This window comes from Amblyomma maculatum, chromosome 9 (genome assembly GCF_055883805.1).
Source record: "Amblyomma maculatum isolate TAMU_Amacu chromosome 9, ASM5588380v1, whole genome shotgun sequence".
Classification (NCBI taxonomy): Eukaryota; Metazoa; Arthropoda; class Arachnida; order Ixodida; family Ixodidae; genus Amblyomma; species Amblyomma maculatum.
This window is the reverse complement of record NC_139352.1, coordinates 42,189,095-42,211,217: the sequence shown is the minus strand read 5'-3', so window position 1 is coordinate 42,211,217 and position 22,123 is coordinate 42,189,095. Positions and strand designations below refer to the sequence as shown.

General features: G+C 44.1%; 1 protein-coding gene across 1 annotated transcript in view; it reads right to left on the bottom strand.

Moving 5' to 3' along the window:
• Positions 1-11,104: 11,104 nt before the first annotated feature.
• The window catches only part of LOC146178926 (uncharacterized), a 34,443-nt gene continuing 23,424 nt past the window's right edge, over positions 11,105-22,123 (bottom strand). The window contains exons 6-10 of the mRNA XM_084580072.1: positions 20,775-20,887; positions 19,127-19,256; positions 17,521-17,724; positions 13,925-14,047; positions 11,105-11,294 (exon numbers count right to left, since the gene is read on the bottom strand). Coding sequence (XP_084436198.1) covers positions 11,106-11,294; positions 13,925-14,047; positions 17,521-17,724; positions 19,127-19,256; positions 20,775-20,887 — 759 coding nt within the window. The 3' untranslated portion in view covers position 11,105. The remainder of the gene's footprint in view (positions 11,295-13,924; positions 14,048-17,520; positions 17,725-19,126; positions 19,257-20,774; positions 20,888-22,123) is intronic.

Sequence of the window (22,123 nt, the reverse complement as noted above, 5' to 3'; positions counted from 1 at the left end):
CGATATAAAGACAACCGACTGGAAGAGTGAAACAAGACAAGAGGAGGCAAGAAGTTAAGAGGCAGAAGAAAAGCAGGGTAGTGAAGGTAAAAGCAGGGGAAAAAAAAATAAGGGAATTTTTTTTTTCTGCCAATAAACGCCCGCAGATACCGTGTCCATTCCCTTGGTCGTGGGCGCACTATGGTAGCCACCACGCACTTTCTCCTCTCATATATTTTCTAATCTTTCTATTTTTATTAATTCTCTTTTAGCAACCTGTCATAATATTCATTTGTACACCTTAATTTTCCTCTTTCCTTCCGTTCTCGATACATTAGTGGCGCAGGGAGTCTATTTGAATTGTTCCACTGCACTCTCTATTGCGTCTGCTTCTGTATTCTGTGTGGTGCGGTGTTCGAGGAAGTGCCAAATGAGAGTCGTCCCACGGACACCTGGATCGGACTCTCAGCGGGTCAGCTTCGTATATGCGTAAATCGCCTGGGGACGTCATGACCAGTTGTGACGCCATTATTGGATGTGACGTCATGATAACGTTATTACCAGCGATGTCGTCATGGTTGATGACGTCATTATGTTATGCCACAGCCATCTATGTCTTTAGATATGACAATGTTGTTCATGAGTCATGTATAAAGAGTACAAGTTAGTGACTAGTTAGTCATTAGTTACTAGTGGTTACTTACTAGTTAGGAATTAGCCATAACTACGTGACGCGCACACCAGCTGCGGGTATGACGTCAATCTGCGCATGCGCACAGCTGGTAGAGCAGTGGTGCAACCCCTCAGCGCTCAGCCATGCTGACCTTGCGAAGCGGCTGGCGTAGGGTAGCTCTCGCTACAAAAGTATGAGGGGTTCAACACTGCTGAACCGAATGTCGAGCAAAACCTTCGGCTGCGGGCAGTCAAGCGTTGCATCAGACACAACCAAAGTTGAGTTGAATGCATCAGAGTGCACCGGCGTTCTAAGCAGAACACACTTTCGTGCGCTGCTGGTGGTTGTGGTAAAAACATTTATTTACGTTTTGAAGCAGGTTTGTTTGGCGCAGAGCCCTAAGGGCCTCGGCCTTACAATACTGGGTGAATTCCCTAATCAGAGACCCCATTGGCGGTTCGCACCGCCCGCGCACGCCGCGTTAAGGCCCTTTGGGCTTTTAGGTCGCAGCAGCCGAGCAGGGTCGCCCCCCAACCCTCTCCGGGAATGGTTAGGGACGGGGGAAGGGATAGGTTCTGTAGGCAGGCCCATACTATGTGGTAGACGTCAGCCACCTCCCGACAGTACTGGCACTGGCCATTGAATTGGGAGTCAATATGTTGAAGTACTGCCAGGCACAGCATCATGTTGGTGAAGAGGCGCAGCAGCAGCCTCTCGTTCGCTTTCCCCAACCCTTTGCAGGGGTTAGGGTATTTGCGATGCGAGTTTTGATAGAAAATTACACTGTCTATGAATATGTAGGACCACTTCCATGCGCTGCGCATACAATGGCGGCAGACGCTTTTCTGCTACACCTAGTTGTCTCTCTACAGCGGCGCGCGTGCGCGCATGAGTAGCGTGGAACTACCATTCTCTTCGCACCGGACGTGACTGCAAGGCACGCATCTGTGGCTGCGGCACCCCTGCACTCCTCTTACCTACTGAGTAACAAAGTGACATGAGTTATGTGAAACCAAACCATATGCCCATGTCATATTTCATCGCTTCGACCTTTGACCTTGACCTCTGTTACCACATGGCGCGACACGATACCAACACAAGTGTTTCGAAATTCGACCACTGCCTCTCTTGAAGGTCATATTCCTGTGCATGGAGACCTTTGCTGTACATCGGGTAGTGAAGCTATCGCTTCAGAATTATTGCACTTAGAAGATGTTCAGCATAGTTAACCATTGCATTAAGCGAGTTTTACAGCAAGGTTACGATTAGTAGAACTCTCCCATAGCCCAATTTAACTGGCATCGGCATCACGCGATAAGTACTGCATCGTCGCCTCGTCCGTCCAGCTGGCTCCGAAAGTTTCTGCGACTGTGGGAAGGAAATGAAAATGCGCGGGCCGGTTGAGGGGCTGTCATTTTTTATATATATACATATATTGACGTTATGGCTATTCCCATCGCGCGATGTGACATCAGCCATGTGATCAAATGTCGACCTTCAGAATTGTAGGGGGCATTTTAGAATACTAAAGTGCAACGAGGCGAAAGCCTCTGTTTGAAACAACTCTGAATAATGCTTTTCGCAGTATTCCATGAAATCTCGTAGACACTTCTCGCTAACGCACGGACCCGCTGGAGATTCATGGGCCCTTGAAGGCTTTCGCCTTAATGTGCAGCAAGGGGCACATCACAAGTGACCGAAATTGCAAAGAACGTTACAGGATGCTTAATTCCATTCTCTCAACGGTAGGGTCACGCAGCTTCTCTCTCAGCGAGTTAACGGCAATATTTTCTGACAGGTGACTGAACGTAACCCAAAAGAAAACATACACTCACAGAAAGTAGGAAATGATTACAGTGAAGAGGATTTAATAGTGTACCGATGTCATACCTTCACCTGCTGGCTCTGTTCACTGCTGGTTTTGTGGCTGTTAGGAACCAGAAACAACACATAATGCACACTAAAAAGGAATACGCACCAGGTAAAACGATAATAATTTATTTGAATGTGAATTGCAAAAACATTTCGAAAAAACTTGCCCTCAGAAGATTCGAACAGACGTATTGAGTGGCCAGGTAAGTAGTCTTTTCTATTGCGGCAGATAAACTTTTTTCTTTATTGCCGACACATTTCCACAGCCGATAAGAAAAGCATAAACAAAGATTCTAAAAACAACCACAATTGGGCGGTTGTTACCTTACTAAAAGCGCTTGAGAGTAGCCAACTTGTCTAACACAGAATACCACAAGCATTTTTTTCTCTATTGCATGGAAGCACTTTAAGCCCGATTTAACCAGGTCGCATTCCGCAACCTGTCATACGCATTCGCGCCAGCATTAGAGATGTAAAAGTTCAGAAAATTTTGAATGCGTTGAAAACAACCGTTTTTCAGGAGTTTTAATTGAAGAATTGGAACTTTTGCAAAACGTGACAAAAACAGACTTATTTGCAACAGCGCAACTATCAATATTAATGCTCAGAATTTCAGTCGAATATGCAGTTATAAATGTCATATTATGAAACGAACTTCTTGTTCTGCTGCACAGATAGGATAAATTAGACGCCAGTGCAAGTCCATCACGGTTGTTCTCGCTTAGCGTTACTGTAAGCCGCCCTACTCAATCTCTGTCGCCAAGAAGAACTTGTATTCGACTTAAGCCGTTTACGTGCGCAGCAGCCTATGTTATTTTGTGCCGTGTTTGTCGCACTGCAAAATTTTCATCCATTTTGTTCTACTTCAGCCGTGAGTTCAAGTATTATTTAATTTGTGTTTTAAGCCAAGCCTGGATCATTTATGTGAACTGGCCTTCAACCAGCGTACTCTCAGCACGAACGTTTTGAAAACCACTACCTGGCACCAGAGATGACGACTGCTCTCCAATCGTTCAAAAAACCTGTTTTCTGTGTCAGAAAGGGCGTGCTTTACTCGCGAGATAACTATATACCTCCCAGATGCGGGGAAAGACCGCGCTTGGCTCAAACAGCATGCCAAGTACACGCACGGCGTCCACAAATGGTACTGTGTTTAGAAACCATTTGACATTCACATGAGCGGCGACAAATGACCATAACAAGAATGCATAAAGAAGCACAAAATAGCCTGTTACGCTTCTGAAATAAGCTGCACGGTACACTAGAAAACGCGGATATATGTACAGGGATGTTTGCATTGCTCTGAAGATAGGACTGGATCTGGAAGCGCGCAAAGGAGAAATTCAGTCGATTAATTTTGTATTACAGACTGCACATAACCTTTATCTCGACCTTATGTTATGTATACTCATCTAGTGGAAGAGTTTTGAGGCCTAGTACTACACCTTCGTAGCGTAAAATAAGCAAGGCATAAAGTTTGGTTCAAAATAAAATAGGCGCCATCATTCGGGAGTAGTGCCATGTTGATAAACGCACGGAGATTGGTTTTTATTGCGAAAGCAATACTACTTTCACTTTTCAGCCCTTCGCGTAGCGAGGCGGTAGCTACCATTGACCTTTAGCATGACCTTCGGCGCGCCGCCAAGCACAGCTGCGCAAAAACAGGGGCCCCAACTCGCGCCGTCAACTCGCGAGGCGGTAGCTACCAACCGCGGCCTAACTCCCGCTCCTTCCACGAGAGGTGCTACAGCCGGAGTGACGTCATCCCATCTGCCGCAAAAACAGGGGCCCCAACTCGCGCCGTCGGCTCGCGAGGCGGTATATAGCTATCAGCCGCGGCCTAACTCCCGCTCCCTCCGTGAGGGAGCGCTACAGCCGGAGTGACATCTTCCGTGAGACTTGTGAGACCGTTTAGAACGACGTTTGGGGCGCCGGCTCGGGTACGCCCTTACACACCGAGAGTTAAGCCCAACGCTGATTTACGGCCGGGCGGAGCTGCATTTCTGCCACATGCTCCTAAAGCTAAGAATAATTATGGGGATGCCGCCGCAGCTACCGCCGGGGGTGCAACCTTGGATACTATAACCGTGTTCTTTAAGGAGGGAAAATAATTGCTTGCGTGAAATAATTTTCTATGGCAGCGGCATATATTCACAGAAAAGCGTTGGAAAATAAGAGACACATGTTCTCCATTAAGTTAAATATCTCCCACCGAATTCTAAGGTGAAGCAGCGGAACCTTTAAGCTCTGGAAATCTAGGCTAGACTATAGAAGCTGGACTGAGAAGCTAGCTCTGAAGAAGCTAGTGTTTTGCATTTTGGTTCTCATGCAACGCTTGGACTGTGTTTCTTCGTATATGGACTTCAGTTTTCTGCGAATATGGACTTCACAGGAGCAAAACTGGCTGTGAAAACGCACTGCCCAGTGCCGGTGGCGACAAACCAGTGAACACGATGCGCACGCGTAAATACAGTGGTTTTCATACAGAAGTAGTAGAAGACATTATTGAAGCGCGGCACTTGGGCGCCTAATGCCTTGATGGGCTATGGGACGAGTAGGCGCTGTTATTCCTCGCCCTCAGCATCAAACCAATCCACCAAGATCCAGATAGTATGGGAGGGAGAGGGAAAGATACCAGATTTCAATGCAACCGGGAATGAAAATAGGCAGTGGGAAAGGTAGGCGTAAGGAGAAGGGCAGATGGAGCAGGAAGGATCGTGGCGGAATTTTCAGATATTGCCGTGCATTGGTTATGAGTGTATCCAGCTGTATCTGTCGAAAGAGTTGAGCCTCCCGTACTGAGCGATCAGGCTGAGGCTCGGGGTAGAGCTTGCGGTCTAAGGGAGCAGCACTGTAATATTCTCTGATGGTGGCGCAAAGAGAGAGTCTCGAGCTGTCCTCAAACGCCTTGAGCCAGGGGATGAACGGTGCCCGGTTACGAGTTCCATGGGCGAGCTGGTTAGCCAGGTAATTGCCGTCAATCCACAAGTGTCCAGGAGTCCATCGGAGGAAGACGGGGCAGGGCTTCATCGAAACAAGTGCGGCCACGAGCTCTGTGGACTGATCAGGTGTGACTTTTTAGATTGAATGGCACGGATAGTCTCCTGGAAGTCAGTGTAGGTAATATACTGAGGCACGGTTGGGAGAGAATGGAAACTTTTATGGAATGAATGATGGAGAGGACTAAAGCGTGATAATATCCGGAGGGTGAAGGAAGAGGCCGCTATTGTGAGTGATATGGGTAGATAGTCGAGAATGAAAAAGGACCTGGCTTCAGGCCACCCGAGGAGCCACATAAGAGGCATCCGTGTACGCGACTCTATGGGCATTGAAGGGCGGACAATGAATAGAGTCAGTAGCATGTCGGTGGCCAGCATGCAGGACAGGCTGTATATTGACTGGAAGAGGAAGTTTACGGAGCTTAGTAGCCTCCGGCGGGGAGGAGTTTGCAGAGGGACTGACTGGATGATGGAAATATTAGCCTGGTTGAGAAGCCTCAGTCTATGAACTGTGCCAGAGAGGCGAGCCACCTACCGGTCGCGATGAAGAGCAAGGAGACTGCGAAAAGGATGAATGAGCCCGGTGGCATAAAGCTTATCGGAGGAAGTGGTTATAGCAAGACGGAGAGCAGCGTTATAAACACCGTGAAGAGCTGTTGCAAGTGCGGCTAGCTGGATCTGTGTGAAGATATGAAGATATGATATGAAATATATGATATGCATTAAAGGAATTTCTTAAAAGCCACCATGTGAGCCATTCGCCAGGCCTGAGCATCCTTCAAACCGGAGAACCGGCTCACAACTGATGAGATAGGGATCCGATGAGGTAGGGGTAGGGGCAAGAAGTGAGATATGCTGCGGTCTGCGTGCAAGTAGAGGATGAAGTGGCTTGGAGAAGGGCGTTAGTCCACTTCTCACAGGACGTGAAGGAAGCCGAGGAAACGAGAGAGCGAAGCGCATGCTACTCGTGATGTCTAATGCGCTACTTGCAGTTGGGGATTCGGAGGGACGGATATGGAATGTAAAGGTAACTAAGAAGTGTACCGGCAGTGGCTGAGCACTGAGGTGAAATAGGACTAGAAGAGTCAGTGAGGTCAGGGGTTGTTTGGCGCTGGGAGTATGTGCCCGCCTATTGGGTACTCCGAGGGTGTTGATGAGAGTGAGGTGAGCTTGCTGGGCCATGGAGTAGAGTAGGCGGCCGGGACTAAATATTTGAGGATAACCCCTTAGTGTGTGGGGGGCATTAAAATCTTCACAAAGAAGTACAGGAAGGCCTTGTATCGTTTCGTAGAACGAAATAGGAGCTGACCCGTTTATCAGTTAAGTTCAGTAGCGTTGTCTCAGCAGGAGGTAAAAGATGAGTTGGAAAAATTGCAGAAGGGCTAGTATTACGTTTTCAGGAGCAGTGCAGAGGTCCTTTGCACGCCCTCATTTCCTGCTTAGACTATGAGTTGGAAAAATGCACAAGGGCTAGCCTTACATTTCCAGGAGAAGTGCATAGCTTGTTTGCACGCCCTAATTCCCTCTCAGGTTATATTGAGGTTGAAAGGTCAGAACCCCTAACTGTGATTTCTTCCATGCAATCCTCGGCTCCAGGTTGGGACGGGGTTACGGTAGGTATGCACAAGTTAGCAAAACAGCTCACTCTGGCGCTCCCCGATCTGGTCAACGAAAAATTAGAATATACATGGCTGCCGCAAGTCTGCAAAGTGGCTAGAAGTATATTACTGCTGAAAGTCCATAGGAAAGGATTTCATGTTGAAAACAGTCAGCCGATAGATTTGACTTCAAAACTGCTACGATAGAAAAAAAATTGCGTGACCGTCTTTCAAAGCATATTTCAGTGGTCAATTCTTTGAGTTCTACCCAGATTAGCTCCCGCCATTGATTTTCAATATGGTCTGCACATGTAGATTTAGGAAGCAGAATTCGACTTGCTATGTGGAACAATGACATATCAGCATCAGTGACGCTCGATATTGTCAAGGCTTATGACAGCATTGAACATTCAATTCCACTAAACAAGTTATCAATAATACGTTCCCCGGTCTACATTTATTTGTGGATCAGCAAATGTTTGAAAGGAGGAGGAGATTTTTGCACTGATGGCTCATTAATTACAGACACTTATGGACAGACACGAAAAGCGCCCCAGGGCTCCGTGCTCTCGCCACTCTTTTTGAATATATTAATGTGCGATATTCCGATTCATCCTGATGCCACTGTATGTGTAAATGCTGACGATATAGCATTCATCGCCTCTGCAAAAGATATTCATGCCCTCTATCGTTCACTACAGGCTTACCTAAATGCATGTCAGGTCTGGTTGGACAAAACTAAATTGGTTTTAAATGTATGCGAAATTAGTGTGCTGGTTTTTAAAACCAAAACCGCCTTATATGTTTCGTTACACTACCGCTCAGATGTCATACCTCAAGTGGAATCTGTGCAGTATTTAGGCATTGCGTATGATGCTAGTATAGATTGGAGGCCTCATATCAATGTAATGTTAAGGAAGGAGAGCGTGCAGTTGGTAGGCTGATACGGATAAGTAACAGAAAATTTGGAAGGCATCGAGATACTCTACTTCTGTACAAAGCCTGTTCGAGACCGATTCTTGAATTCGGCTTTCATTCGTTTTTCTGGTTATCCAAATTATAAGTTGCATCCTTTGCTGCTTTTAGAGCGCCATGCTCTGCGCCTCTGCCTAGGGCTTCCACAGTCAGTAGACACCACTGTTATGTACTTGTAGGCCCGAATTCCGAACATTAACTCCCGCTTCCGCCTTCTAACTGCCAATCATTCTTACCACCATTTGAGGCTTCTGCCTGAGTGGGCTATACCTATTTTTGTGTCAAACCCAGCCCTCTTTCTTACTCACCAGTGGCCAAGGTTCTGCATGCCCCTGGTTGTTTAACGTCGAACATTGTAGCAAGCATTGGCGTGGCCTACGTTTTTATGTCCTATTGGTTACTCAACGTCCATTGTGGATATCAATTATGATTCTATATTTCCATCTAACCTGAAGTACTTACCTTGAAATCTAATGCCCAGTCTCCTATCGGATAAGCTTGAAAGGTTTCGTGGTCACACTGTAATCGCCACTAAGGCGTCTGTGACTGCGCAGAAAGCATCAATTAGAATTTTTTCAGTCTCTTTCCTGGAGTGTTTTGGTGCGCGTTTAGGATTACACACCAATCCTTTTAGCAGAGTTCATGGCAATTGGGCTTACACTATTAAAATTTCCCTGCCATCAGTCAAAAAAAATTTTCTGCCACACTCTTTCTGTTTTGTTGTATCTGGAGTCAGCACCGGTTGCTCATTTGAGCAGCTCACTCAAGTATTTCATACCGGGATGGGTGAAAGAAATACGCTTCATCATACGCTTCATGCGCTTCAGCGCACGTTAAAGACCACCAGGTGGTCGAAATTGCTCCGCAGCCCTCCACTATGCCTCCTCGTTCTCTCTTTCCGTTTCAACTCCAAATTTCCATTCTTCCTCAGGTGGTCGAAATTACTTCGTAGCCCTCCACTACGGCTCCTCTTTCTCTCTTTCTACTTTCACTCCCACCTCCCTCCCTTTCCTTACGGTGCGGTTGCGGTGTCCACACAAAACAAGTGAGACAGTTACTGCGCCTTTCCTTTCCTATAAATAAATCAAAATAAATCCATTCTTTCTTTATGGTGTGGTGCAGGTGCCCACAAAAATGCGTGACAGATACTGCGCCTTTCTCTGCCTATGTACCAATTATTGTAGTTATAAACCTTGTTATTACACCTATGATGATGTTGTACTCCAGTATTTGTTTACATCACTGCGTTGAAAGAAATAACCTCTTTGCATGAAATGAAACGCAAAAGCCCTTTACTGGTATTAAATAACCTATTCACTTTTGTCAATTGCACGCCTATTTGTTTACACCTAGAGACAATAATGTAGTAAACGCCTACCGAACTAGTGATTGTGGCTGATCGGGCTAGTTCGCAATCGACGACAGCTAATATGAAACAAACGGCAACTTCAAGGCAGGGACGAAGAAATGACGGGACGCCGCCACCTCTGGACTCTAGCACTGTGGTGTCTGGCCTATACTTCGAACCTATCTAAATGTTTATATGTTGCATATTTAGCGTTGTAGCAATCGCCCTTTTCGAAACCCATTGCTAGTCGGGCGCTTCCCGTTGGCTATATATTGATGTTATCAACAGATAATGTCTGGTCACCTTTGCTACAACTACCTAGTGCTCGTGCAGCGGCATCAGCCAAAGGAGTCCCGGATTGAGGACTCGACCAACCCCGGCCTTAACACACACCAATAATAATAATAATAATAATAATAATAATAATAATAATAATAATAATAATAATAATAATAATAATAATAATAATAATAATAATAATAATAATAATAATAATAATAATAATAATAATAATAATAATAATAATAATAATAATAAATTTTAACAATAATAACTTGTTCACAGGAGAGGACAGGCGCAGTAACTTTTCCTTTCCCGAGAATAAAGTATTATGAACATGCTCTTCCACACTGGCAAGAGGCGAATATGTGAAACTTGCCATTTCGTTTCGTTTATTCACAGACGAGGAACGCACAGCCATATGCTTGTTTTCGCCACATGAGCGTGAATTTCTCGGTCAGTCGCCGATCTACAGAAGGATTACGAAAAAACTCCATCCAAACGTAATTGACCCAAAATTATGTCGAACTACGCCAATGTATGGCAGGTTGATTCATTGATTGATTTAAACTATTTTTCACCGATTTAGGAGGCTTCCTACTCCACGCTCCTGGCACCCCGGACTGAGAAAGGGGGCTGGAACCTCCGCGGCTAAGGTTGAATCCTGCTGCTGGCGTTTAAGTCTAGCGCCAGCGTTGAGACCGGTGTCGGTGGAAACAGAAAATACAGTGGCAGGACCGCCCACGCCGTTACAACCCTGCAAAAGAATACCGACGCATTTGAGGATGTTTGTAGAATGTCGTGTAGCACCGCGTGGTTCCATTTTGTCGCAAAGTCATTGGAAGCCTTGAATGGCGTTAAAACTGATGCACCATTTGAACATTTCTTTGTGTAAAGATGTAAAGTGGCCACCGTTTGCTACGGCTGCCATTTTGTTTTTGTGCTCAGTGAATACTGTAAACTGTAGTCATAAATGGACGCAAGTTCTTTAATAAATAAGCCTGTCCTGATATATGATAGAGTAAAAAGAATTCATTAAAGAAAACTTCAGTGCTTTAATGCAACTGGTAATTGTAAAGAGATTGTAGCAATGCCATGTTAAATTACGCAATACTTGGGGAAACGGCTTAAAGATATGAAGAAAGCGGCGACACTTACTCGGAGGATTCTGCTTTGTTAAAGAATCTGCTAAGAAATATAAAATAGATTTTTTGGAAGATGTCACTTAAATCTAGTTGCTAGCTGCGTTGAATGTTTTTCTAAAGTACTACAGACAGTGTTACACCTTGATTAATTTCCAGTAGAGACCAAAGAACCAAAGAGCATAGCTTATTTTTTAAATTTTATTCTGTTTTATGCGTATCAATCCTTAGGTGGGTGCATTATGATGTGCAGTCCTCCATAGTTGCCGCTGATAAATTTTTGTTGGTGAAAGAATTCAGCAAATCCTTCATAGCCCGCAAGCGGGAGAAGCTACCCTGGCCGCAGTGGTCTGTGCTATCTTCGTACTCCACGTTGAACGCAGCTAGACCGTAGTTCACTGCACTCGCGTTGGTCCTTGCAACGCACAACTGCAAATAAATCGGAATAAGCATTACAACATAACTTGAGTAATGTGCAACCTGGGCATACTATATGCGATATGTTCTAAAAAGTAACATGTTTCTGTCCATTAGCGTGTATAGCGGCAGTTTCTATAGCATCAGAGGCAGACGTTTAGTGCTGCAGCACTACTATCCTCATTCTCCCCAAACCCCAATGTCTGGAGCCGATTCCAGATACCGCGCCTTTCTTTCATGACAATCAGCTGTATGGTCACAAACACGACCACCTCTTGTTGGCCTGATTCACTCTCCACGCAATTGTGTTTGGCAAACTCTGTTGCAACGAGAGATTCGTATCCAGCGCCATCGCCAATAAAGAACATTGCTTTAAGAAGGTCATCTGTGTGAAGCATATGCAATGTGTGCGGTCTGGAAGCATGGCCGCCTGATCAAAGCAGCAAAATAACGTTTATTAATTAAGGCACAGCAAACACAATCCTGTCGAAACGTCCTGCTGCTTTGCGCTATTCCGTGAATAACTGAGTTAAACTGGTCGTATTGTTTTTCTAAAATCTGGCGTCCGGCAGCCGACTACAGTCCGAGTGTTTGTGTAGGTTTACCATACCTCATTTCTTTTCCGCTCATAAAAGTGGAATGTAGGAAGGAAACTAAGTGCTGAATAGCTAATTAGTTAGTATCGTACAGTGTTGAATACTATCATAAAACAGCCTTTTGTACTTTCCTATATCAATAATATCAGGTATTATGTAACCCACATGATTTCGGTAATGTATGTCACTGGTTGGTAGCCTGCTGAACTTAAAAATGGCCAAGGTCGCCTTGCACTTTGTTCTCTTTATTCCGCTGCGATCTGTGTAGAGAACCCGATAACTAAATTCCGTGTACTTCAACCTTCCCCTCAATGCCTTCCCATGAGGCTCGACGTTTCTAACTACGTCACAACCGGTCCGGTTGTGACGTAGTTTGCATCTTGCTGTTCGTGAACGCGAAAGTTTCATTTTTAGAAGATTTACTCAAATATCCAGAGCTCCGCGTTGAAGCGGTACTTTACCTTCTTGGCACAAATGAAAAATAGAGTAGAGAGTTATGTATAAATGGTACAAGGTTTACAATATAGCTGTTAAAAAGAGCTGCAAGCTGACCAAACACGCATTTTTATTCCGACCTCGTGTGGCTACCCCTCAGGTAGCATATGAATTGCGGCCCATCAAATTCGGACAAATAATTCGCAATATTCACTACGGTACTGCTTTGGACGAGTTTATTAAATAGAGCACTGCCGTAGTACAAACGTTGTTTACCTGTATCAGTTGGCTCATACACATAATTCATTATTCATGTTCGCGCACAATGTAATGTAGAAAATTGCCCTCTCCGATATGCACCAGTCTGGATATGTTCTCTTACCCGCTCCTGTATATATTGCGGCGATATTTCCTGTCACACTAATTCACAAGAATACCATCCGACGATGGGTCGGTATCGAAGACTAAATAACTAATTGGTCGCACATGGTCGTGCCTACTCAACCGTGATAGAGCAGTGCAGCCGCACCTTACGCCGCAACAAAGCCAACGTAGCGGCCGATAGTGTGCCCATCATAATGGCTTTATAGAAATGCAATTGGCTTCTATTGCATCTCCAAGGGTACGATGGATGTTCCACCGATGTTGACCCGAACGCAGCTATGAAAATGGCTCTCTCGTGGACAGTACGACATTGAGCCCTTGTGCTACAACACATGTATTTAAAGGATATAGGGTTGACTTACTCCGGCCCCATGAAATTCTTATTTTATTTTCCTATCTCCTCTTCAAAAGCCCTGAAAACACACAGACTCCACCCTACATACCTCAGCCTCGTGCCACACTTCAAAAGGCAGCCTACCGGTGATCACACTTATTTTGCTGCGACTTCGACGCTATGCACATTGCCTAGAATTACGGCACTTGTAATTTCAGAAGGAAAGCAACAGACACTGCCACTATTCGCCGCTTCACCCTCCTTAAAATACTGCGTATGCACGCCCGCCTAGCAAAAACCCGCCGTCGAGAGGTTGCAGCTCCTTGATGGCGTAATGTCTTGAGGATACAATAGAGAGATTTAGCATACCTTGATCCACGATCCGCCACCGTGACCCTCTACCGCTCGTGGGTGGGGCGCACAAGCTGATTGGTTCCGATGCGCCAGGTCGATGTGCCGACATCAAGTATGTGGCGCCATCTATCGGCATGAAAGTGATCTGGGCATTCGCAATGGAACTCGCGGTGGCGGATCACGGTGTGCTAAATCTCTCTAATGACTTTCGCGGCCCGCTAATCCGCGGAACATTCTAGAGACACTGTTGCTTACCCGTGTGCTACTCTGGAGACACCACAGAATGTAGTCACCAGCAATTCCACTGCAAGTGTCGAAGAAATAATACAGGTTCGCTTCCGTGTTAGCTGTTAGCACTGGCGCCGATTACGGGGCTTGGACAAGCATTGCATGCTTAGAAATTGCCTTCCTGTGGCGGCATATCGCATGGCTACCTCCAATGTAACTACAATGCATGAAATAAAACATAACACTACGACGAGAGTGTCTAAGATTACATATAATCAAGCAATGCGGACATGAAAAATTTAATCTATTACCTTATGCAGTAGGGATGCCGCACTTTCGTAGGCAAGTAGTTTTCCTGCCTGCTTGTTGTACGCCACTGCGCCTTGGGGTTCTGTCTTGTGCTGGGCCACAGTGTACGCCGGGTCGCGGCAGACCTGCGCAGTTAGACGCGCTGAAGGTTGGTTAGCGAAAATACAAATATTTCATCCATTGCCATCCTATTCGAGAATGGTAAGTTGTCCGTATTTAACCGTTAGATGCAAAAGGCTTTATGCTTTGTTGTCGGTAGTAGTATGCATGCTGTCTTACATTAATATATCTTGCAGTAGGAACAATCTTGCATAGGTATTGTATATTGTCTTATAAGTTTCGTTTTGGTGAGCAGCATTGAGTTTACAGGAAGCAGTTTAAATTTTTTCACACAACTGTCAATTGTAACGGCTGCCCAAGGTGAAAATAACCGAAGTTTTTAAGGGGCCACAATTGCCTTTTTCCAGAGAAAACTGCGGGATTGCTGATTGTTGTTTTACCTAATCTTCTATTTTTAATTGTGGAAGGTAAATATTATGGACAATCAGGTAACATTCTGTTAATTATTACAGAACTCCACTTGAGAAAGTGACAACAAATTTGTCTCAGCAAGTGATAAGGATGAGTAAGCTTCTTTGAAGACTTGCCTCCGTTTTCAAATAACTCAACTCGTTAACAAGTCCATTTAATCCGCAAGTATCAATGAAAATATTCCTCATTTAATACGAAGCAATAATCGCATGCGTTCTCTACAATATTTCAGTTAAACGGTGCATGTGGTCATTGCATCATTACTGGCTGCAGAAATCATGCCAGCCTCGAAATAGGGGCCAGATTTTCGGGCCGGATTTCCGGGCCATCACTTCCCTTTCTGAGAATATTTAGAGTTGCCATGAGAATGGTCTTGTCTTTTGATAATCATCAATAATTTTCTTTGAGCTTTTCGCGCACCAAGTAGATTAAACTGCGATATGAATGCAATATGGGTCCTTCTGTGAGGAACATGTGAAATAATGTATGATGCTCTTATGAACCTAATGCTAAGACGCAAATATTACTTTATATGAAATCATTTTGCTCTTTAAGCCGTTTTGAACTCACGCCATGCAGATTAATCTGGCATAAAACCAATTCTTTGTAATGATTATACAATGTGAAAAACTACGTTTTTTCATCTCGGCCGTTACAATTGCGAAATAGGAAATGAGCAACGTTTACTTAGGCTTAGACTATATTAGTTGCAGACGGAATTCATAATGCACAAGTAATTCACCTACTAAACTGGCGGTAACGTGCTGCTCCGAAAAATGTCATGAGCAGACAGCATTTCAGACAATAACTACTCCTAGCCATTGGTCAAGGACGTACTTGCGAACGAGTCTCCAACTTCACGCGAGAATTACTCTGATTGTGGAGTTGCAGTGAGTTTGTTAGCTTATTGGTTTCGTGAAATAGCGATATATTAATAGTTCACATTAACTAAGTTTCGTGGGAACGGTGCGAAAAAGGCATCCAGAGGTGCCTTCCTAAACCGCATTTTCGTCCTGATATACTTTGGTAGGGCACTTCTATAAACAAATGAAAGCTGCATGGTCGCCAGGAGTATAACAGGAAGCATAACAGGCCATCTACACCTTCATGGCGTCTGCATCAACAAGAAATGTAGAGGCTGCAAATGTTTGTTTTAGTAAAGCTCAATGGAAAGTACGGGGTATATCACCAACAAGCAGCTTCCAGTACGCGTCGTCTTTATCGTGGAAAAGCGACTCAAGATGTCCGAGTTGTAATAGTAGATGACAACTTGGGGCAATTGTTAGTGCGAATTTTCTACTCACAGTAGAGGGCGCCTTTCTTTTCGCCTGTACTGAAAAGCTGCCGTTGCGGCTGGGAGTTGGGCAGAATGGGATGAGAGCCCGATTGGTTTGATTATAATGCTGGTGTGAAAGTTTAGCATTGACATTTCTGCGTTTCGAAGTTCAGCACATAACTTTGGAACAGCTCTAGCGCAGGTGCAGAAACTATCTAAAGATCTCGACAAATTTAGTGCGCCTAAGCCAGTTATATAGAATGGGTGCCGGACTTAAGTTATTATTTAGTGCTTGATTCATAGGCAGCTTTAGCAGCATAGTACAAGCGCAATTGTGATAGAATGCATCTACAGAAAATAAACCGAACCCAATCTTTCACAGCGAAGCATACAGGAATGTGTGTATATATATATATATATATATAAATAAATATATGTATTATGAAGCCATCCGAGGTTATACCTTCAACTCCTCCTCTAGACAGAAAATGTGTGAGATGGGTTATGTTCATTCAGACTTCCTTTGAGAAAATGCCCCATTATCCTCGTTTTGAAAATATATCCCAGTCGGAAAAAACTACAGGAAATGTTCTGTTGTTACGACAGAATTTCTGTGCGGTGTTTGACGGAAAACCTGTTGTGGCAACACAGCGTGCTGTAGTAATTAAAATCAGAAATTTCTGTAGTTACAACAGAAAAGTGCTACAGAACTACAGACAACAGAAATATACTGAAAACTACTGAACTACAGAACAGTACTACAGACCTACTGACAAATATGACTTTTGTGACAAAACTACATATTATTTTGTCGTATCTATGAAATACTAATCCGTACACGTGGCAGCAGCTGGCGGACATGCTTTCCCAATACCATACGTAAATCTCCACTCCAGAGAAAGACAAATTATTCTTTGCTGCGAGTCTCGGGGAATTTGCTTAGGATTTTTTTCATATGGCGGATTTTTCATTGCTCTAACTTTGCTTTATGCAGTAGAGAAAAACTACGCAACAGACATCATACTGAAAACATATGAAACGCCTTTTATAACATACTAAAAGCTTCTGCATTCAGACTGTTTTTCAGTTACCAGGGCCTAGTCGCAAAATAGCACAGAAGCGTGTCCAAAATTGGGCAAAACATTGTGTAGGCTTATGATAAAACGAGAGATATTTGCATACTTCGGTAGTTAGTTTTTTATTCTTTACATTTTCTCCAGAATTTTTGTAGTCTTTGGTTCTGCAGTTGCTTTCTTCTTCAAGTACAAAATTTCTGATGTTGTAGAGAAATATCTGTTGTCACAATGGACTTACAGTGAAAACTCTTCACATATAATTTGCTGTGACGAACAAAACTTCGTGCAAATTTTGTTCGGCTAGTTATTGATGAAGAATAGTGATAATTTGCATTAGTAATGAATTCCAATATAAGAATGCAAAACATTTAGCTATCGAGTTAACGTGGCTGTCAACAAGACTAGATCGGTTTAATTTATCGAAAGTATTATTATTATCTCGATCTTAAAACTATTTCACTTTAATGCCCGAATTTTAGGCCAGTCCGGGTGTCCTTCTCCCCAATAATTGCGCCTGCAAAGCAGTTCAGGCGCTGGCATACTGCAGCCGGCCTCCCCCTGATGCTATGCTTTGCCATAAAAACTGCAGAGTAACCTTCTCTCTGCTCTTGCAAAAAAAAAGCTCTTTGCGTACTTAAATTGCATTGCTCGTCGTGCTTTTTTGCTGCAGTTCAGAAGGAAAGCTACAATTGGAATCAGAAGGAAAGAGCCACACCTGGACCGGGCTTCCGAGGGCCTCGCTCGAGTCATGTCTGCACTTTTGCAGAAATCCGAAGCCACTATGCGACCCGCTTCGTGCGCGCACCTCCCGGTTTTGGTAGCGAGGCTTATACCAGCGGCCAAACATGGGGACGGAGACGAACAGTGCAGACTGAATGCCTCTGGAGTCCAGCTTGAAGGCCGTCATGTGGGCGTCCGTCTGCATAAGCCGGGAAGAAACAACTGCTAGAATATGGGCGTTTTCCTGCAGGTCTTCCTCCATTTGCACAATCAGTAGTTGCACTGCTCTTCCCTGGGCATTACTCTCTTGGTCATTTGTATGAACGCCATGTAAAACGGTGGAAATATTTTAAAATTTTATGGTTGAGAAAATTAGTCTCGCGAGATTCTGGGACACATAGACGGAGATTACCGTGCCGCACTGCCTGCGCTGAAAAGGTGGCAAATAAAATGCTGCATTCGCTCCGACAGCCATACAAGACCGATAGGGTGCAGTGAATCTTTGAGCATCTCACTGTGTCCTTAAGCGCTGAGCTAAAAAAACCGCGTCATAGATGCAGCAGCAGCAATGGACTGCGAGTCCAGATAAAGGTCAACGCAGGGCTTTCTAACACTTGAGTTCTTAAGAATACTCCCATCTCTCTCTGGTATAAAAATCTATTTCCAAAACACCTATTTAAATGTTTCACGAGAGAATAAAGTATGTAATCTGAAACGGAATGTATGCGTTTCCTAACATGTGGTGTCAGGACAAAGCTAAAAAACCATCGTGTGCTGCGCACTGATTGGATATACTGGCCGCTAAGTCCCAGTTAGGGTCATTAGAGTTAAGAAAACGCAAAATCAGGCCCAGTATTGTGTCCTCCAGTCATTGGGGAGCGAATACAGACTGCAGGGCATCCAGTGACTTCACGCACGGAACGCTGCCTGATGGTAGAAATATGTTTGACTGCGATCACGAAGTGGGAAATTTTAGGATTCATACACAGCGCAATAATACGGAACGAAACTCCAATTTCACAGATAAATTGAGATGGCAAAGATTACATATTCTGTAATTTGAAGTCGGAAGTGAAATTTCGTTGTTGTCCTTATCACAGCATCTTTAAAACTACGCCTACAGTGTGTTGCACGGAACGTTCTTGCTTATTTTTAGTTTGATAAAGTAACCGAAAAGCTTAACGTAAGGGCGAAAACCTAGGTGCCAATTTTCTCAGGACTGCCATTGTAAAAAATTTCGAACCTTCGGGAATAAAATAATGGAAGTTAAGAAATAATTGTAGCTCGCCATGCATCAGGATTGCAGGGTGGTACAGCGTCATGAAACAACACTGGTGAGAAGGCTCTAATGTGTAACGATGGCAACTCTTTCCCAATTATGCAAAAAAGGGTTTAAAAAACAATGATTTTAGCGCACTTAATGGCATTCGATTCTTAGGGCTCAACGTTTCGTGAATATTCGCGTTCATAGATTAAAAGTGAGAAGCTTTATGAGGTTGCTTTGTTTTCTATGCCGTTTATGTCAGTACGCAGAGACATTTGAGTACAAATCAGTTTCTAATAAGATATTTAGCTCTACTTTTACTTCACGGGGTCCTTACAAGGCTCGGAGATGCGTGCCGAGTGTAGCGTTGCAGAGTTGTTGGTGGCAGTATTTCGCAGCTGTCGGACTCGCTGTCACGACCAGACAAGTGGCCGACCAACACGACAGCGTCGGGCTCGAAGGTATCCCTGGACAACGCAGGAGATTAGTATCCCTCACGTTTCAAAAGTCTAGTTCTATGGTAGGCGCTTAGATAGGACTTATCAAACAGTATAATTTGTACTAGCTACCAACGAGCCTTGTCAGAGAGGATCGTCTTGGCTGTAAAATGTAGGCTGTGGAAGTCAGTTAGGCAGAGGCGAAAAAGTCACCGGTATCGACACACAGAATGTAAGATGGAGTCCAAAGATAGACTCCGCCCGCACCAGTAATGCATCGCGGGTGGTATCGACACAAAATGTAAGATGGAGTCCGAAGACAGACTCCGCCCATATCACTAATGTATCGCGGGTCGTATCGACACACATTGAACGCTCATTGAGATTGGCCGCTACTAACGAACAGTCGTGAGCAAAAGTAACATACTGCATGCGCTGCGAGAAAACTGCCCGCCAGATGTTTCCGACAGACAAGCAGTTATTTCTGATATATGTAATATGTACCCTCCTTGATATACTTGCCATCTTCTCCAAGCAATTTTGTGTGGCACATTTTTTTATACCGAAAATTATGCAATCGTTGCGGTTCGCGTGGAGTTACCACTTTTGCTCACGGGTGTGCATGTATTGTTGATTGAAAAGAAACTGATTTGAGGTAGAATGGCATGAAATCTTATAACGCGCCAAATGGCCTGACTATAGACGATGCAGATTCCGCTCAGGAAGAAGCTTACGGCGAATGTTGTCTAACACCGATATATATATGTGACTTGTAAAGCTAAGTTGTTGAATGTACAGTGCGCCGTAGACATTGTCAACGATAAGTCGCTTTAAGCTAGTTACTGTAAGCAAAAAAATGGTATGACATGATATTTCATGATTTTCTTTGCAGTTTAACAAATGGAATTATTGGCGATCCGCATGTTGTGTAGTGGGGCGCGTCATTTCATACGGCATACGATTGTAGGTGCTATTTCAATTGTTCGTAACTATGGCGCAAACCACCCTACAACATGACTAGCAGATGAATTTTCAATGGGAAGCGAAATAGTATTACACCATTTAGAAAGCTTGCGATCGTTGCGTCGCAGATATTTTGCAAAGAGGAGGAAATCTCGCACAAATTGAAAGTTATTCAGTGATAATGTAAGAACAAATGGCTTGCACAGGCTATTAGGGGAAAGGGCCCCGAAACAAAGGCATCTTTTCTGCTTGCCTAGTCAGGAAGGTAGCTGAAGACAAATTCTCTGAATAAAAACAAGTGCTGTGAGTCAGCGCCTCTGTTGTGCCTTCTCCTTGCGTCCTGTTGTCATGTCGCTCTTCTACTGTTTGTGACCAACCTTCCCACGAAGCTTTAACCCTAGATCTGGCCTTACATATGCGAGCGTTTGAAGTTTGTAAAAAGTGGAAATCTTACTATGCATGTAATCACGAAGATTCGTAGAAGAAAGTTGTCTCGACTTCCAGCTCCTTTTTTTTTCACATTTCCACTTGTGAATGGTTTCGAGTGGTATTTATTTTATGCCCTGGGGCAGAGTCTGGACCCACCTGAACACGTGCGTGGCATGCTTTATCCACAGATCGCTGTGCATGGCTGCCACAAGGATGGTATAGGACGGACGGTCGATACCACTCTTGTCACTCATCATGGTGGACACGGTCTGGGGAGTAACCGAAGTAGATACTGATTCAGAAGGGTAGATACTTGGGCTTGTTGGTACATGATCGAAGGGAACAAAATGATCGAAGTTGAGTCAGCTATGCACTAAAACTTCGTCAGAAGCCAAGAAGGTGATAGACTGTACATAGAAACATAAAGAAAAATTTGTTAATTGCATCCAAAATGTAGTCTATCAAATACCCCTAACCTGTGGCAAGCAATATATTGGTCAAACGGGCAGATGCCTCAATGATAGGCTTCGTGAGCATGGCCGGGATGTCAGTAACAGGTGTGGTAAAGGTTTGTCGGCTCATTGCCGTGTTTGCAATTGTATTCCTCTCCTCAAAAAAAGTATGGTTTTAAAAGTGCACAAAAAACGGTTAACGCGTGAAATAGTTGAAGCTAAATGGATTACTCTTTTGAAAGATGATTGTATAAGTTCCCTTCTGTCGCGTTGTTGCCAAAGGAGATTGCGCATCTGGCTGATATGACTTGCTAGCGCATGTTCTTTTGGCGCATGTGATACGCGGTGGCATAAAACCATGCTTTCTTCCTTGAATAAACATTAGTTGGAAGTTAGCGCTGTGTGTGTCTTCTTTGTCCTTGTCTTGGTGCGCTACATTTTGTTCCCTTAGATACTGATGACGCCATTTTTGTTCGAGCTTTGTTATTCAGCGTGCTTTCAGGATTCTGCACCTCATCTCAGTTCGATCTTTCGACTGAAAATGAGCGCAACGTTCACAAGCAACGGCCATAGCGAAACTACATAAGGATAAGAAGATACAAATGTACCCCACCGGATAAAAGTACACAGAGCACGCTATTTGCTTCTAAAGTTTTTACCGCTTTGCATAATTGAAACTGGCAGTCGTGTTATGTACGAACCGGTAGTAGACGCCAGTGCCCTTTCGCATGGACAAATGTTGTTTTGTTATCTCCAGTGCTGATGGCGTTATTTTAATTTGAACGAAAAAGCGTGCTCCGTTTACTTACGTCCGCAGCTGTACATTTTTCCTGGCCTGAACGGACTGCTAATCATTGCGGTTCCCAAACATTGGTTCCTAGGTATCAATAAATGCTTATCAAAGTGAAAGGAAGTGCCGAATAGTACTGATTGTTTAGCGTTTCATTGCTATAAAAAAACGTGCATTACACCAAAGCATGCTGAAGCTAAGGAGACAGCTTTCGCCTAAGCAAGCAATATTTGTAGGACAATCGAATGTCGCGCAATAAATTT